The sequence below is a fragment of the Acartia tonsa genome, chromosome 5 (assembly GCF_053477335.1).
Source record: "Acartia tonsa isolate MP-2025a chromosome 5, ASM5347733v1, whole genome shotgun sequence".
In the NCBI taxonomy this organism is placed as follows: Eukaryota; Metazoa; Arthropoda; class Copepoda; order Calanoida; family Acartiidae; genus Acartia; species Acartia tonsa.
The window spans coordinates 47874536-47894217 of record NC_137264.1 but is presented as its reverse complement, the minus strand read 5'-3'; the positions used below and the strand labels follow the sequence as shown (position 1 = coordinate 47894217).

Here is a 19682-nt window from a genome sequence, read left to right as displayed (position 1 = left end):
AACGATAAAATGACGGACATCTACAATGATGATAAACAAAATTACCCTCTTTTTAGATTAAAAATATCTTTTGAAATGTTTGGACACAAAATTTAGTAAAAGTACCCCAAAGTTTTTGAGCCAACGTGGTAATAAAACTTTGGATACCAATGAGATTTACAGTCCAATGTCACCTCTCTCTTTGGATCTATTAAAAGAAAAGAAAAGTAAAAATTGAGCATATATTTTGAACAAATATCTTTATTTGAATCCAAATAAATGTAGATAAAATCAACACAACCTATATTCTAACGGTATATTTTTTGTTTAACAGCAAAACTACACTATAGTTCATGTTTTCTATCTGTATGTCCGTCAGTCAGTCCGCTAGCCCCTGACCCTATGAGAGAAATGTAATTTTCTTGGCTGTTATTGAAGATAAAGAGATGATATTATTATAGTGATTATTCATTTGAAATGTGCTCATTTCATTTATACATAGTTTTCTGTCAATAATTCTTCAAAAGACATAAATTTTTTTATAGGTTTCGTGATTATCTTTAGACCTAATAATTAAAATAATAACTAAATTGATTCCTTATATAAAAGTAACAAGATCTTTGTCTGTCTATGTGGGTACATGGCGTTCCTGCAACTGGCCGAAATACATCTAGATGTATTTTTGTCAAAATGTAAAAAACATTGCCAATTTTACATCTAAAATTTTTTTTATGTCATAAATACATCCTATACATTTTAATTAATAATAAACAATAGTGAACTGTATAGTAGACATTTATTATCAATACAAGATATCAATTAATACAATACAGCAGGACTAGGAAAATGCAGCAACCCATTGCTTAAAATATGATCTTCCTCTCTTGGGAGTTTAATATATGAGAAAAATATTGTACAAATTATTGATGTTATGTGGTAAATAGCTCGACATTTTCTTACAAAAATGTTTATTTCCATGTAATTTTTAATATTATAAAACTATAACCAGCTCCCATCCCCCTTTTAAAATCTATTGGATGTTTTGTTTATATATTTTGGTTTTGCAATAAAATATTATTTCAATTGAAAAAATTTAAGGAAGCTTTTATTAAATGATGTACCTTTTTCACAGTAAATAACGGAGCCAATTAGTAAATTTGATTTTAACTATCCTGTTTTTTATTCCATGGAACTTTGCTTTTCAGTTTGTCCTTATATTTAATTGTCTTATAGTTTCTTATATCAGAGTGTCCCCTCTTGATTTTCAAAGATCTAATCAGTGTGTTTTCAGTGCTCGATATGCACTTTATGGGAAAGCATTCTATACCTCTCTTTTTCCATCCATCTGTTTTCCTTTCCTTGCTTTTTATTAAATATTTCTTGTTGAAGTGAAGCTACTATTTAATTAGAAAATCTTAAGAATCTGTTATTTTTACTTTCTTGATATTTTGGTAAATGACTATATTTATCTGTGCTTCGCCACTTCGATGTTGACATCCTTGTTTAGTACAAAACATAATTTAACATTATGCTCAAATATTTTCTTTGTTTTTTAAAGATTAAATGTCCCCCTCTCTCACTTCCCTTTTCTTCTGTATTTTTCTTAATTTCAATATTTTTATTTAAAAACATAATTATAATTTTGCCTCTCTTTCTTTAAAATATTATGGGATCCAATATTTTTTATTTTAAATTATCGTCCTGAAATGTACAGGATGTATTTATGACATATTATAAAGTTTAGATGTGAAATTGGCAAGAAACAGATGTATAATTGACAATTTTGGATGTTTAAATGCCTGTGTTAGATGTTTATTTGTCAGCATGCCTACGATATATAGCAAATTACTGTCGAATTTACATCCAGACAAACAATTTTGACAAAAATACATCCACTGTATTTCTGCCAGTTGCAGGAACGGCAACGTCCCGTCTATGTATCTGTCGTCTATACCAAATGATCTCGCTAACCTCTGAACAAATATGGTTTTCCTTTACAGGGCAGCTACTCATAGGTCATAGAAAGGTTTTTAACAATCTAGGGGGAGGTGGTATAACCATCGCCAAAAAGAGATAATGCCCCTAGAAAAATTACCTCCCCCCAATTTTTTTTTTACTTTTACTTGATTTCTCTTGGGAGGGTGGTGGTACCTTCCCCCCAAAAAAATTTGCTTCAGCTGTTAGCGAGATCCTTTGCTGCAAACAAACAGACAGACAGATAGATAGACATCATGTTAATTTATCATGAGGATACAAAAAAAGATTTTTTTATAAAAAAAATATTAAGGCTGATGGTGTTCCGAGAATACACAATGGAGAACTAATAATTGAAAAGAGGTGATTTTATTTTAAGGAGTTTTTTATTGTATGAAAATAGATAAAGTGGGTATTATTGCATTGCAAAGTGTGATTTAATCTGGGTTGTTCATGGTTGGTTAATAATCAATCGCAAGAGAATAGTTATTTATCTCATCTAACCAGTTCTATTCCAGCTGATATTAATCGGTTTTGAAGCCACACTGGAAAAACAGATAAATATTACTGCATGAAAAAGTGAGATAGAATACGGAGTGCTCATAATTTATACCAGGAGAAAATCACCATCTAATAATAGATTTTTGTAGCTTTACAAATGTCAGCCAATAACAATTAAATAATAAGAAGAATTGTGTGGCTAACATTAAAATTTCAAATAACTCTCCTGAGCCTCCCCCCCCCCGCCTTTAATTGCAGACCACTTTATAAATGAACTAGCGGCTTCGCCCACAGAGGAAATAAAAAAATAAGTGCTTCTGGTGCTGCCACTTATTTTAAGATAACTGCCTAAAAATGGTGGGGTTGTGGGTGTCCCCCCCCCAAAAAAAATAGCCTAAAATCACCACAGTCGCAATAGGTATATTCCCTGAAGAGTAGAATCCAATCGGTTCAGTGGTTACCGAGATCTTAAGGGACAGTCGGACGGACGGACAGACAGACATCATTCTACTTTGTATTATAGATTTCTCGTCAAATTTATTAATTAAATTTATTTAAACCTATTACTCAAATCTTTATTTAGGCCTTTGTTAAACTGTTTGGAAAATGATGATCCCTACCTTACATGTAAGATAGTATTTACAAGTATATTTATTTTATTTGAAATCCAAGACCAAAAACTGTTTGAATACTTTCATTAATTAGGAATTGTTTGGTTCAAACTAGCATTGTCCAAACATTTAAAACCTTAAATTCTAAGCTAGAGAAGTGTTAATATATTTTTCTAAGTAAAGTATCTTTTTGAACAACCCTCAATATGAACACTTGTATATATAGTAGAGTGATAGAACTGAAAAAGTAGAATATTTTGTATATGTAACTGCTAAAATACAGGATACTGTTTAAAGACATACTTGCATTTTTAGTAATTGATTATAGAGATGCTTTCCTTATAACATTCTACGTTTGTTGTATTAGGAATCAGTATTCTAAAAATGAGATGAATAGGATAATAATAACACATAAAAAATTGTTGTAAATAAGGTAAAAGAGCAACATGTTATAAATGGACGTACGAACATTCTGGTAACAATTATATAGCTGCTACGCTTCCTAAATCGTACCTAACTGTTGTAAGAATCATCATGCAAAGTTGATATCGATAGGACAATTATAACATGTCTAAATTAACTAAAAAACCTAACTGTCAAGGACGGACTAACCCTAAATATAAAAAAGTTTTATTTAAAAAAAAACTAATTTATTACAATTATTGATCATAAAGTTTGATCACTTCTAGTTTTGAACCAACCAATCAAAATCCAATAAGATTACTAGGGTTGGGCCGGATATCCGGCCATTTTCAATATCCGGTTGGATACCGGATATTAAAACTATCCGGTTACAGGATATCCGGCTGATTTTTGACGCCGGATTAGGGGCGTCCAAGCTTTTTATTTTGGGGGGGGGGTAAAAATTTTTGAAGGGGGGGGTAATTCGTTTTTTGGGGGGGGTAAAATGGCGCCCGAAGCGCGCCGCAAATTTTTTTTACCCCCCCAAAATTTACCCCCGGGGTAAAATTTTTGGGGGGGGTAATTTAAATTTTAATAAATATATAGTATTAAAATGCGCGCGAAGCGCGCAAAATTTTTTTTATTAGAGATTTTTTATTTTGGGGGGGTAAATTTTAGATGGGGGGGGGGTAATCGCCCCATTACCCCCCCCCTTGGACTTCTATGCGCCGGATATCCGGTAAATTACCGGATATCGAACGTTGGCCAGATATCCGGCCGGAACCGGATATCCGGCATTAGAAATAAGCCGGATATCCGGTATCCGGCCAAAAAGTATCCGGCCCAACCCTACTATAAATTTGGGTACCACTGCACTGTAATGTTTATTCCAATAATTTAGATGTTATACAAAGAGATATATTAAAGCCCCCAAGACCCTGGAGTGAAGAATATATGACAGCAAGCTTCAATTTCTGTAAGTGCAGGATCTCATTAACCTTTTAACTCATAAGGTTCTCCTTTTCAGTGATGCTTCATAGAAGGTTTCTAACTATATTAGGGTATAATCCCTTTCGTGGCAACGCACCTTAAGGGGCGATTCTTCGTATTTTTCACAGTAGCTTTTCACCTGCGGGGGGCTATAACCCTGCGGGGCAATCACCTAACTGAATATAACCTAACCTAACCTAAAATAACCTATAAAAAGCCATTTTAAAAAAAAGATGAATCGCCCCTTAAGGGGCATTGCCACGAAAGGGACTATTCCCCTATATTGGAGGGAGGGTAACATCACCCATCATAGTAAAATCGTCCCTAACAATTTTGACTTGGACTTCTAAATAATGTTTGATTTCTCCTTCATGTTAGTAAATGTTCGTTTGTCTAACATTTAATTTTTTTGTTTTGTAGATTTAAAAACAAATTATCAGGCACTGGATGTGATGGAGATGGTCTATAAATTTAACTTGAAGGTATTGTTGTAAAGAAACAAGGATGACATTATCCATTAAAGGGAAGCTCTAAAATCTGAAGGAAGGGCAAACGAGCAATAACTATTGTAGAGTGTCAGTTCTTAGTAAGTTGGATATTAATTACTAAGTCTTAACGAAATGTACATAAATTTGTTGCAAATTGCATAAATACAGGATACAATAGAAGAACATATTTTCTTTTTAGGATTTGATTATGGAGGTGCCTCGCGTTAGATATTGTACATTGTTGTCTTAAGAATCATTATTTTAAAAATCATAGTATGAATAGGATAATTATATCATGTCAAAAATTGAAAATCAGCATGTTTTGAATAAACGTACGGCCTTTCTGGTAACGGTTATAGAGTTGCTGCACTTTATAAATTGTACTTAACCATTAAAGGAATTATCATGCACAGTTTAAATCTATAGGACAAATCTAACATGTCTATATTAACAAAACAAGCTGACCATTGCGGACGGATGGACTGACCTAAGTTATAAAAAAGCTTCACTTTTAAAAATAAGGATGATAACGTTTATAAGTAGGATAAACGCACCCCACCCAACTCCGTTTTTTTTATTTTGTGTGCGTGAAAAAAGGGTGCTATAACTAACTGACTCTTTTTTAACTCACTCTACATGACTGAGAATTAATTTTTTGTATCTTCATCTTGGCGGGCATAGTCTGCCAACAAACTTGGCAAGTTTATCCAGGTAATATGCAAAAATAAGTTGGCTTGATCAAAGCCTTTTATTTTCAAAATTATTTTTGATGTGATATAATCATTCGATTGATATGTTTATTGGAATACTGGTTCTGAGGACAACAAAGTACAATATTATAAGTGAAGCATCTCTATAATTTAGACCTAAAAATGTAAGTATGTCCTCAAACATTTTCCCTGTATTTACTTTTATTCTATTTTATTTTGTTTTTCAACAAATTTATTTAAAAATTTGCTTTGCTTTTTATGGATGTTGTCATCCTTGTATTTTTATAAACTGTTTGAATGTTACAGGGGGGTTTCTTTGTTGAAGCTGGGGCTTGGGATTGTGACTCTACTTCTGTATCTTTGCCATTAGAATATGAATATGGATGGACAGGTATTATTACAACTTTTACCTCAAATAATAGAGTTACATATGAGACATATTGGCTAATTCCACAAATAGGAAAATACTAAAGGAACATACAAGAGATCTCATTGGATGAAATTGTTTACACATTTTGTTACATAGGGGCTTATTTTTTCATTTTGTTTAGTCAGCTATAAATTGTTGCATTTTTAAGGATTAAGCTTTTCCTGGGTAAATTAATTCCTTTAAAAAATTCTTCTCGCATATAATGTGAAGCATATGAAAAAAACAAATATTAGGTTAGTAATGAAATTCTTTTAATAAAGTTAGCTTTCTAAAAATTATATCATCGAATAAATTCGTCTCAAATTCCATCGCCAGTATTTAGTATAAAACAAAATGTAAACAACCGATCTATCTGCAAAAATTCTCTTTTTCATTTTAACGAAAATTGGGTCAGTTGGACTATCTATATTCTATATATAATATGTCTATTCTTGATATTGAGGTTTTTTTTTAATGTACTATGTGTTGTACTTTCATGATTTTGTACACATCTGACATGTTAGTGTGGTAAGACGGCAGCATACGGACGGGCATTATACAGAGTTGCTACGCAGTGGCTTATCAAGTCAAGCCTTCTGCACTAATCCTATTATCACCATTCACCCCTGCCCGCTGATGACCCCACTGGTAGCGGTCAGATTGGACTGGCTAAATGGGGGAGGGACGCGGCCACCTAGCAACCCCGCGCCCCTCAGGCAACTATCCTACCGGGAGGTGGTTACCTTCCCCTTTACTGCAGCTTACCCCACAGATGCCTACCGCCGCGGGCTACGCCCTTGTCTCCCCACACCCCCTTCAAACCTAACTTATTATTATCATCTATTTTTGTATATATAGTAATCACCCATTGTAAATGTATTCAGTTTTAAATATATTTTTGTAGTAGTAAATCCTGCTAGTTTGTTATTGGTAGAATTCTTCAAGGCTAGGGGCTCGTTGGATTCGAACTCGCAACGGTAAGCTGAAACGCTTCAACTTACCACATCTTGGTGTCAGCGTGTTTCAATCGAGCCCTGCTAAAACTAGCCAATTCTACCTCTGATTGGACCCTTTTGCAAGTAAGGGGACAGTCAGCCGCCAACTAAGAAGCCAACTGACCCGCGAGACGGCCTTTTTAGGTCGATTTTCCATCATTTTGAACACATTATGTAGGCCTCTGGCCTACGGCAAGCAGATTTAGCCTGCTAAAAGTGCCAGTTGACGGCGTTTTCCATACCGTGAGGGAGTAGCGCTAGGTGCGCAGCCACGGTAATCGGATAATTTAGCTCAGACGGCTACAGAACTGAGTCTAATTTGGCACGTGTAGCTGGGACAAGCCCCAGGACACCCAGGCCAAATCTACGAGACGGACAGCTGCGTAGCTGGTCTCCCTGAGAAGGCAATGTGTGGCTGCAAAGCTTCAGCAAAGTAAGGCCTACCACTGCGACGGATAGCAGAATTTGAGCCCAAGGTGCGGCAGGACGGGACATTCCCTGCCGTTACCTCCCAGGATTCGAACCCACGGCGCTGCAGGACGGGCCATTCCCTGCCGCCACCCCTCTGGATTCGAACCCGCGGCGCTGCAGGACGGGACATTCCCTGCCGCCGCCACTCCAGACGCAACCCATCGACGCTTGCAGGACGGACATTCCCTGCTGTCATTGCTTCCAGAATCACACTTAGAGCTCCTAGTGATAACTACACATAAGTGTTTATAAATGTCAACCAAGTGATAAAATATAAAATTGTTGATCCAGTGATTTGATAAGCTCTAGTGATTCGAAGCTTCAGTGTAAGCCACCACCAAAGGTTTACACCCACTATGGTAGGCGATAGCACCATAGCTGCGGTTCGGCCGCCGCCGAAATTTCGCCTGACACCGGCCGAGCGGGAGGCCCCCTTGTCCCAAGGGCAGGACCTCCACTTCCCCTGCCATATCAGGGTGAGGTTCCCTACTCCTGACCCTGCCCAGCACGTACAGGTTGATGCCATGGTAGATTCTGGCAACCGTGAACCAGGGTCCGCTGTTATTTCCGAGCACCTCATGCACGCAATGGGCGTGCAGCGGATGTTGGTTCCAGACAACACCCAAATCCTGACCGCTAATGAGGAAGGGCAGCCCCTTCAGGTAATTGGAAAGTTATATGAATTATATATGGCAGTCTCACACACTCTTATACTCCATCTGTACCACGTGACCGTGGTACGGAATCTCTCGCACCCCCTGAACATAGGGGGGTACTTTCTCAAGGAGTTCGGAACTAGGCTCTGTTTTGACATGCAACCCCCCTGCCTGTGGGTGCGTGGGGAGTTTATCCCACTCCGCGGCGTCCCTATAGACCGGGAGACCGCCGAGAGAGAGTTGAGTTACGAGGGGCCTCTGCCAGGCCCGCTGCCGGAGCAGCCGCGCGTAGTCAAGCGAGGCACACACTGGGTGGATGCCGCGCTGAACGCCCACAGGGGGACCAAAAATTCCCCGAAATTTCCAGCCCTCCAGAGCCTATCTTCTCCGCCGATACCTTTATCAACGGCCAGCCGTGTCCACCTGGCCCCCTCTACCTGGGCCCCCCAGCAATCCAACCTGCCAAGTCCGAGACCAGGCCCGTCAAGTCGTGGTCTGATGCACTCGGAGCCGCGCCTAACACCCAGGATTCAGCCTCTCCCGGCGCCGTGCCCGTCAAGTCGTGGCTGAACGCCCCCGGAGCCAAGGCTGGCCCTGACAACCCGGCCTCTCCTAGCGCCGAGCCCGTCAATTCGTGGCCGGACGCCCTTGGAGCCACGAATGGCTCTGATGCCTCAGCCTCTCTCTCGGCGCCGAGCCCGTCAAATCGCGGCCGGTTGCCTCCGGAGCCAAAGCCGGCCCCGTGCCAGCCACTTACAAGCTAAGTGCTGTCACTCCAACAAATGGCCAACCACCCCAACTCCGTACGGCCAAGCGGGTGGTCTTGCCTGGGCGCAGCGTCATGGCTGTCCCTGTCTGCTCCGGAACAAAGGTTTGGGGAGTATCTTGTCATACCAGAAGGCCTGTATGCGCACCGGCCTGGCTCCGCCAACGTGTTCCAAGTACTGGTGGTCAATGAGGGGGAGATGCCTCTCCTGCTGAACGCCGGCCTCCCCGTGGCTGGGGAGCTGGTGAAGCCCGACATTCTAGAAGTCTCCGACAAGCCTCCCCCTCGCATCCATTCCTTCCAAGAGCCTGCTGAACCCCCAGATATGCAGCAGCTGTGGGCAGATCTTGAGATGGAGGAGAACGAATTTCTGCGCAAGGACCCCTTGCTCAAGAAGGAGGTCTGGACCCTGCTGTCGGAGTACAGGGACGTCTTCTCCAACTCTACACCGGGCTGCACCGACGTAGTAGAGCTACAGCTGCGCCTCAAGCCAGGGACCCAGCCGATCCGCCAGAAATTTCGTGATTTGAACCCATGGCAGGAGGCCGAGCGGGAAAAGCAGCTGGACACCTGGCTGAAGGAAGGAGTCATAGAGCCCTCGGAATCGGCCTGGAGCAGCCCCCTGGTGCCCATCAAGAAGAAGGACGGGAGCACCCGTTGGGCGGTCGACTACCGGGCCCTCAACAAGTGCCTTGAGCTGGACAGCTACCCCTTGCCCAAGATCCAGCAGCTGGTAGAACGAGATGGGGGACACCGCGTCTACAGTGCCTTAGACGCGGTGGCTGCGTACTATACCATCCGAGTGTCCGAGGATAGCCGGCCCTGCACCGCCTTCACCACCCCCAGGGGCTTGTACCAATGGAAAAGGATGCCCTTTGGCCTAGCCACCGCACCTGTCTACTCCAGGTTCATTGCAGGGGTTCTGAACCCATTGGGCACGGCCAACCTCCAGTCATATCTTGATGACATCCTGTCCTTCCACAACGACACCTGGGCCCACCTGGCTAGGCTCCAGGAAGTCTTGGAAGCCCACCGCAGGGGAGGAATCCGCCTCAAGCCCTCCAAGACCAAGCTGTTCCTAGCCAAGGTAGACTATCTGGGCCACACCCTCAGCCGTGAGGGGATAGCCATGCAAGAGGATTATATTGACCGTATCCTCAACTGGCCGGCCCCCAGCACCCACAAGGACCTGCTGGCACTCCTGGGGTTCTTTGGCTACTACCGGTTGTTCATCCCTGAGTATGCCGACCTCACCTACGAGATGAATTGGCAGGAAACGGCCAGGACACTGACCTGGACAGCCGAGATGGAAGCCCAGCTGGTACAGCTCAAGGACAAGTTTCGCCAAGCCCCCATCCGAGCGCCACCCAGGTTTGACCTACCAGCCGTGTTCCAGCTCACCACGGATTACAGCAGCCGGGCCATCTCTGCAATCCTCAGCCAGTGCCAGGACGGCAAGGAGAGGCTCATTGCCGCTGTGGGGCGCAAGACGACCGACCCCGAGACCCGCTATCCGTCCTGGAAGGGAGAGATGGCCGTCATCATGTATGGGATCCGGAAATTCCACAGCATCTTGTCCTACCGCAGCTTCCAGATCAACACTGATTCCTCAGCCTTGCTACAGATGAAGTCACTGAATGCATCCACAGGGATGGTGGCCCGCTGGCAGGAGGAGCTAGCGGCCCTAGACTTAACTGTCTGCCATCGCCCCGGCACCCAGAATACCAACGCTGACGCCCTCAGCCGCCGGGAGGATGACAATATGCCGGCCCCGTCTGCCGAAGAATTAGCAGAACAGGCTGAGTATCTCCATCACCTTTGCCAGCTAGGGGAGCCCGCAGCTGGCAGACCCTCCGCAGTACGGCTGGATCCGGCACGAGTCTTAGAAGCCCAGACCCAGGACCCCCTCCTGCTCCGTGTCCGCCAGTGGGTGGCTGACGGGAAACCCCCAACTAAGGCTGAGCTACGGGGCAAGGACCGAGACGAGCAACAGTACACCAGCCGCTTCGCAGCCCTTGGACTCGACGAGCATGGCTGCCTCACCACCACCGACAAAATCCTGACAGGGGAGAGAACAAGATACCTGCTGCCTTCGGCCCTCCGGCAGGACGCGTTCTTTCTGGCCCATGGAGCCCCCATGGCTGGGAACTATGGGATGGACGCCACTATCGCTCACGTCGCCAAGCACTTCTGGTGGCCCAACCTGTCCCGCGACGTCTGCCTGATGGTCCAGACTTGTCCTGAGTGCGTACAGAAGGTCACCAAGGAGAGGCTGAAGTTAGGAATACATGTGCCCTCCCGGCAGGGGTATCCACAGCAAGTCCTGTTCATTGATCTGGTGGGGCCCCTACCAGAGACGCCAGCCGGGAACCGCTACATCCTCACCTGTCAGGATGGGTTCAGCCGGTTTGTCAGCCTCTACGCCATCCCCAACAAGCGCACCCTCATGGTGGCCGAGACCCTACTGCACCGCCACCTGGCCACGTTGGGATGCCCCCTGAAGATTCACTCCGACAATGGGATGGAGTTCACTGGCCAGGTATTCAAGGAACTAGCCTCCAAGCTCGAGATTGGCCTGACACATCCACCGCCCTACAACCCGCAGTCCAACCGGGTCAAGAGGTTCCAATGGACGCTCAACACAGGCATGCGGCTGTTCCTGGATAGAGACGACAACAACTGGGAGCCACACTTGCCTGCTATCGCCTTCGCCTACAACACCAAGACCTGCAAGTCCACGGGCGTGACCCCTTTCCTGGCCTACTTTGGGAGAGAGGCCAAGCTCCCGGTGGACCTGGTACTCCGGCTGCCAGACACTGAGTATGCATCAGTCCCAGCCAACGTCCAAGCCCTCCTGCAACGATACCACGCCGTGTATGACGCAATCCAGCAGCGAGAGGAGGGAACCATCCGAAGGAGCGCGGCCGCCTACGAAGTCACGGCCAAGTACGAGGTTGGAGACCTGGTCTGGTATCTGGCCCCCAGCCTGGTGCCAGGGAAAGCAGCCAAGATTACCAAGAGATAGACCGGCCCCTGGAAGATAGTGAGACGGGCCACGGACGTCCACTACGTCATCAGACCCGCCTCCCCAACAGCCAAGATCTCAGAAATCACCGCCGACTGCGCAAATACACAGGAGATGTCACCGCCCAGCAGATTCCAACGGACATCCAAGACGACCTGGACGGCGACAAAGACGCCACTGAGCTGCCGGCCGGAGCCGCGGCGCTGCCATCTAGTGAACCAGGGCAGTTTCCAGTGTACCAGCCGGCGGCCGCAGCCCCACAGCCTAGCTGCCAGGATCGTGACCCGGTGGAAGAGAACCTGCAGCACCAACCCAACGAACCACAGCTGGCGCCGCCGGCCCCAGAACCACCCACGGATGCAGTCTGGAACCCGGACGCGGACATGGAGCCCCTATCTGCCAGCAGCGAGCCCTCAGGAGGAGAAGTGGCCACTGAGATGGAAGTTGCGGCCCCAGAAGGTGAAGCAGAAGCGATGTGCCCCCTCCAGATGACAGCCGTCCCCATCCGGGTGGGAGCTAAGAGGCCGAGCAACCTGGACAAGATGGGCGCCCCTATGGAGTTCTACGCGCCTTCTACCATCGTTGTCCCCCCCTTGGGAGCCTCTAGAGTGAGCCTAGGCCTCCGTGTTCAGCTACCAGCCAAGACAGAGATAGTCCTGCAGACAAGGCCTAATTTCCAACGCCGAGGCCTGGCCGTCGCCAACCCTCAGCTGGGAACCAACCGGGAGCTGACAATGCTGATATCCAACCACAGCCAGACCGAGCAACGAGTGTCCCGAGGAGCCTGTATAGCCAGGGCTGTCCTACACCGAGCTGTGCCCCAGGGAGAAGCTGCCGTCTCCCATGGTTCAAGGCCTGGTGGCCCGGTGGCCCCGCAGCCCTTGAAGGGGAGGTTGTGGTAAGACGGCAGCATACAGACGGGCATTATACAGAGTTGCTACGCAGTGGCTTATCAAGTCAAGCCTTCTGCACTAATCCTATTATCACCATTCACCCCTGCCCGCTGATGACCCCACCGGCAGCGGTCAGATTGGACTGGCTAAATGGGGGAGGGACGCGGCCACCTAGCAACCCCGCGCCCCTCAGGCAACTATCCTACCTGGAGGTGGTTACCTTCCCCTTTACTGCAGCTTACCCCACAGATGCCTACCGCCGCGGGCTACGCCCTTGTCTCCCCACACCCCCTTCAAACCTAACTTATTGTTATCATCTATTTTTGTATATATAGTAATCACCCATTGTAAATGTATTCAGTTTTAAATATATTTTTGTAGTAGTAAATCCTGCTAGTTTGTTATTGGTAGAATTCTTCAAGGCTAGGGGCTCGTTGGATTCGAACTCGCAACGGTAAGCTGAAACGCTTCAACTTACCACATTAGTAATGCTTTGAGAGTCATTAAATTTTTTTTATACAGGATACAAGACTAATTTTAAAGATAGATTGCTAAAATTTTATGTGTAGATTTTTATGACAATGAATGCAAAGCATCTACTCTATAACTCCCTTTGTTTAAATGTACATTGTACATATGTCAAGAATGCTACAAGGACTTCTTTTAAAAACAGATTCTGAAATTTTCAATAATTTTCATTGTCAATCCAGTTTTTTGAATCCTGGTTCAATAATTCAATAATCTGCGCTTTGCTACTTATGGATGTTGTCGTCCTTTTGATTAAAGGTAAATTTTAGGTGTTTTAATTGAGCCAAATCAAGAATATTTCAAAGAATGTGAAAAGGTGATAAATAAATATTTTCAGAGTAGCTTTATCTATGGATTAAAAGTCATCATTGTTTCTTTATCTATCTCTCTATCTTTTTTAGAAGTAGAGCTTTTTTTGTCTGATCAATTATAACTCCTTTCATCAGTAGTAATGCTACAAGTAAAAATGTTATTCTACTTCTGATCAACTTTTCTACATTTTTCAAATATATATTTATAATCTACTTTTGAATCCATCTAGCTTCCTTTTTTCTGTTAAATCTTTTGAGTAATATTTTAATAACCCGCCATTTTGAATTATTGGAAAAATGTTATTTTGATTTTTAGTTGCCAATTACGAAATATAAAGTCGTTGTTTTTTCTTTATTATAATTGTGGCATGTTTTGTCTCCTCTTTGATGTGATTCTTGTTATGTTGTAAGGTTGGAAGAAAATCCTTTTTAATGAACAGTTGTTTGGGGACTAAAAATTCTCCACATTTTACATATGTCAACTTTTACAGGTAATATATACTAGAGTCTAATTCTTTTAAAAATCAGTTTGTTAAAAAATACAACATTATATAATAATAAACTTTTTTGTGGGATAGATAAAACTATATTCCTTCAACATAAAATTAAAAACTACATCTAGTATGTGAAATTTAGTATCATAGGTTTTATCTAAGCAGTCAATGAAAGTAAAGTCACAATAATTTAACCCCTATATGAGTTTCTAACACTTAATGTTTGGAGAACTAGAGCTCAACCCTAGAAATTTAATACCTATATAGATCTGTTATGGATGCTATAATGCAACCCATTTTGTAAATATCTAATATGAGAAATTCTTGTACAAAAAAAGTTGTTGCTAATATAGGTATTAAACTGGTGAATAGGTGGTGCAGGCACCACCTAAAAAATGATATCATATTGTCTTATCCCTAAATATTAAACTTTTTTCTTTCATTGTCTTATCCCTAAATATTAACCTTTTTTCTTTCATTGTCTTATCCCTGAATAGAACCTTTTTCTTCCAATGTCCTATCCCTGAATATTAATCTCTTTCTCTCTCTCTCTCTCTCTCTCTCTCTCTCTCTCTCTCTCTCTTTCTCTCTCTTTCTCATTCTCTCTCTCTCTCTCTCTCTCTCTCTCTCTCTCTCTCTCTCTCTCTCTCTCTCTCTCTCTCTCTCTCTCTCTCTCTCTCTCTCTTTCTCTCTTTAAATATTAAGATACTACACATAAAGATTACTACGACTTTAGTTTATAATTACTAGTAAATAATAACTAAAAAAAGGTTGAATCATGGAAAGAAAACGAAGTAGCTGGTTTCGTCGTAGCTTTTAACAGGTTATTATAGGTTAGTTCTATGTTAATGATTGCCCTGCCCCCAAGGGTTAGGAAATTGGCTAAGAAAAGCTACTTTGAAAATATAACAAAACCGACTACTTTGTTTTCTTTCCGTGATCCAAAATGTTTAGCATTGGGTCATTTCTCAAAAATAATTATGCTTCCCTAGACCTAGACTGTAAGAGAGGACCAAATCAGTTCAGCGGTGTGCGAGAGCCATTGGTACAGACATAAAGACACACAGACATACGTCCTATTGCTTTTATCAGAGGATATTTAAATTTCATAAATATCCTTTAGGTGTGCAGCTATACTGAAAATTAGGTACAATAGTCCGTCCAACCTGAGAGTGAAATTTTCGCGTGTCGGCGGGGGTAATTTTGTGTATCAAATTATTCTGTGCATCAATATATCGTCCATTGTCTTATTCCTTAAGATCCTTGATAACAGTTTTTTTTTCAGTACTGGTAGCGACAATAATTCTAACACAGGGTAAATACATTTTAGCTATTCACTTTCTTTGTAAATAATTGGATTTTTTTCATTTTATTTTTAAATTTAAATTATTACAATAAAATGAGAGAGTCAGGGTACAATGGGCTTTTTATTACTCTAGTCCTCAAAGTTTTATAATACCATTTTCTTATTCGTTGGCACTTTGGGGACTAACGTGAATTTTAATTGGTCGGTTTCCTTAACTTGAGTGTTCAAACGTTTCAACCACTGATTTTAATCTATAGAAGGGGTAATTTTGTGGATTATCATTGGAGATGTACATTAATTCATCAGTTATTGACTTATCCCTTTAGATATTTGATGACAATATTTAATTGTTAGAATGATGGGAGGCTTTGTGGATGGAAAAACGGATAAAGCGGCCTTTGAAGTGAGTTTTCAAAAGCGAAGCTTTTCTATAGTTATGGTCAGTCTTTCCATGCGTAACGGATAGCTCTTTTCGTTATTTTAAACATGTTAGAATTGTCCTATTCGCTCGTTTGCAGGATGATTCGGGAATAGTCCTTTTCGTGGCAGCGCCTATTAAGGGGCGATTTGTATAATTTTTATAGGTTATTTTAGGTTAGGTGAGGTTATATTGGGTTAGGTGATTGCCCCACAGGGTTATGCAATTGGCATAGGAAAAAGCTACTGTGAAAAATACGAAGAATCCCCCCTTAAGGTGCGTTGCCACGAAAGGGACTATACCCGATGATCCTTATAACAGTTAGGCACGAATTAGGGAGCGTAGGAACTCTATTATCGTTATCATACGTCTATACTGATTTTAATTTTTTTGTATGATATAATTATCCGTTTCATCTGAATTTTAGAATGATTGATGATTCCTATGTCATCGACGAGGAACCACACACACTAAAATCTTATGCTTAGATATTTGGGGAGGGGTCAACAACATCCTTCCTCCCTTCTTTGGCGGATTTTTTTTTGCCAATATATCAATCTATTATTCAAAGATTATATAGATTAGTTTTTGTATGAATTACATATTTTTTCGTTAGATTCAATGCTTTCCGTTGGAATCAATTTTGCTGGCTTTGCAGAATCCTAAAGTGAACCTATTTGTTCTCGATATTGAGGGATTCGAACTGGCTGTTCTTAGGGCAATTAATTGGGATAAAGTAGACATAGAGGTGAGTAACATTACCAAGGATGACAACATCCATAAGTAGAAAAGCACAAGCAATCACGGATAGACAAAGTGAAAAAATGTGACAGCTAAAGTGTCATGTGTGACGTCATAAAAATACGTCTATTGTACATCTCTTTTTAGTGGTTTCCTTTCCCACTTCTCCTCTCATCCTCCCCTTTTAGACGTATTTTTATGACACTTCACGCTGTCCCCTCAAAAAAGTTAGCTATAAAGCAGTGTTCAGTAGTCAAAAAAAGAGTAAAAAAGGAAAAAAGAGAATAATATGATAAATAATAGTTAATATCGATACTTTCATCACTTAACATTACATGTCTTTTGTAGCATGACCAATAAACTGACTGACTGAAATTCGTATAATGGAGAGTGGAGGGTCAATTCCTACCCCACCCATTTCCCCCTACTTTTGCTCAAAAGCCCCTAGAGAACTCTGGTGGAGTAGCCGCTAGTGCTGTTAATTTGATTTATTCTTTAGGTTTTATCAGTTGAAGTAGAGCATTCTAGTACAGCCATGAAAGGTAAATATTTGTAGCTGTTTATAGTGCCTTAGGAAAATGGGGATAGATGTCACTGCTTTTGGCCTACCTATCCTATTGGCATCAGAAAATACCCTATAGCCCATTTCTTTTCTAGGGAGTTTCTTTCCCCCTTATCTTTCTCTTTCCCTCTACTGTGATGTTAGGCCAAAAGCTAAAACACCTATCCCCATTATCCTAGGGCAATAAACACAGGTACAATTTTTTTTAATTTTTACATTTCTACCAGGGATAAGACAATAAGCCATAATTTGCAATTCATCCCCAATGAATTTAATCAAAATTGTATCTTTTGTAGATTAAAATCAGTCATTGAAAAGTTTGGACACTACTAGTTTGGGAACCAACAAATTAAAATTCAATCATAGTACCCATAGTTTAATAGCCAACGAATACGATAACGTAGACATGAAACTTTGAGTACCAACCAGGGTAATGTTCAGCTCAAAGTCCCTACCCTTTATTTAATCATTAATCATATATCCGTGATTTGTATCTCAATTATATATAACTTATAATGTTGTCATCCTTGTTTTAGATTCTTCACCTCAAATAATTGAACATTTTATGGCGAGCAAAGGATATAAAAGGTATCTATCTATCTATCTACCTATCTGTCTATCTAACTAGGGGAAGATTTACAAAGTGTCTCGAAAAATCAGCCTTATGGCGTCATAAAAATGAGGGATTATCCAACTCTATTTGATGGGTTTTCTTTCCCTATTCTCCTATTCATTTTTGTGACGTCACATGGCTGATTTTTTTAGACACTTTGTAAAGCTTCTATCTAGAGTGTCCCATAGTGTAGTGGTAAGCGCACTAAGCTTTGGGTTGGGAGAAACTTTGGATCTACTGCAGTTCACGGTAAAATATTGCTGGTAACGAATATTGCCAAAAATCTATGAATTTTAAAGGCTGCTAGCTGCCAAACGGCTTAACGTACAGATCATGCCCACACACTGTTTTAAGCGGCATAAGAAGGCCTACAAATAATCTGGAATAGCCATTAATCAATAATGCATAATTATCTCGCAGAGAAGAGAAATGAGCAAAAAAGGCATATTTTACGCGTTTTTTCTTCAGTGAAGCTTTCCCTGTGCATCATTGAGTCTTGGCTATTACAGATTATTTGTAGGCATTCTTATACTGCTTAAAATGGTGTGCGGGTATGATCTGTACGTTCAGCCGTTTGGCAGCTAGCAGCCTTTAAAATTAATAGATTTTTAGCAATATTCGTTACCAGCAATATTTTACCGTGAACTGCAGTAGATCCGAAACTTTTTCCCTTCATATAGTTTTCACTTGTTTAACAAATGCTGTCACAATATATCAGATTATAAACACGCAACCTTCCCTCAGGTGCCCTAAGGTTGTAAGGAGGGAGATATGTAGAAAGTTAGGATTTGAAATGCCACACAACTTACATCATGCTTTCCATCGTCAATACTTCTCAGAGTGCCATTGATTAGGGTGGCTTAATATGGAACACCTGCCAAAACTCTAGGCCAGAAGAGTAATAATTGAGTAGCTTCTATGAAAATTGCGGGTCTGCTTGTAATATAACATCCAGCTGTGCGCAAAACTTACCAATGTATAATTGGCCAAAGGATTCTCACCTCCAATCTCCGTGTGCATCTGAATCCTAACTTCAGAGAATCAGGAATACTTATTTCTATTTATCTATATCTAGGTTTCAGCACAGAAATAGACGAAGTATCTATACTGGGAAAGAATTAGATATACTATTTGTAAGAAATGATATTGTATTAAAATATAATGTTGTCCAATTATAATCAATAAATATTCAACTTTTAATCTATCATAATGTTATGTGTGTGTGTCTTAGTAAAAAAAAACTTTTTAAATTTGTGTAGTACCATGAGTTAAAATGTCGTCCTACCAATTTTTTTATTTTTTTCTGGATGTTAATATTCAGAAATTTTCTGGGTGTTAATATTCAGGAAGGGTAATCTTGTATATCCTTATTGGGAATAAATAACAATGTATCTTAAACATTGTTGTGTCCCTTGTTATATTATATAATAGGGAAGGGGTGGTGCAAGCACCCCTATTTAGTCTGAAGTAATTGAAGAAGAAAAAACTATTTTATTAAATCATTATGAATCTCATATAAACAAAGCTTGTATGTCAGTTCGTTCGAAAGAGAAGAGAAGTCACCCCTGAAAAAAATTAAATAAAATTAAAAATCAAATATATAACACCCCCCTCATCAAGTACCACAGAGGCCTTTAGAGACACAACCGTTGGTAATGCATAAATGAAGAATACCTGGTCCCTTAAACAACAAAAACCTGATTTGTGTACAAAGTATTCTTAATTCAAGAAAAAATTTATAAACAAAAATTCACAAAACTTTTGTATATAACATTTTATTAAAATAGAATGGCGAACTAACGTACTAAGTAAATTGTGTATTGGATGTTCATTGGTAAG

At 41.4% G+C, this 19682-nt stretch overlaps 1 protein-coding gene across 1 annotated transcript; it reads left to right on the top strand.

Moving 5' to 3' along the window:
- The first annotated feature begins 268 nt into the window (after positions 1–268).
- On the top strand, positions 269–19043 carry LOC145320367 (protein Star-like). Its single transcript, XM_080162782.1, has 14 exons — positions 269–293; positions 2267–2316; positions 3038–3081; positions 4369–4443; positions 4878–4939; positions 5962–6046; positions 13668–13714; positions 14121–14200; positions 15489–15518; positions 15864–15912; positions 16544–16675; positions 17168–17210; positions 17767–17818; positions 18919–19043. Exons 4-14 carry the CDS (start codon positions 4422–4424, stop codon positions 19019–19021), a joined length of 705 nt encoding a protein of 234 aa, XP_080018908.1. The 5' UTR covers positions 269–293; positions 2267–2316; positions 3038–3081; positions 4369–4421; the 3' UTR covers positions 19022–19043.
- Positions 19044–19682: the final 639 nt, after the last annotated feature.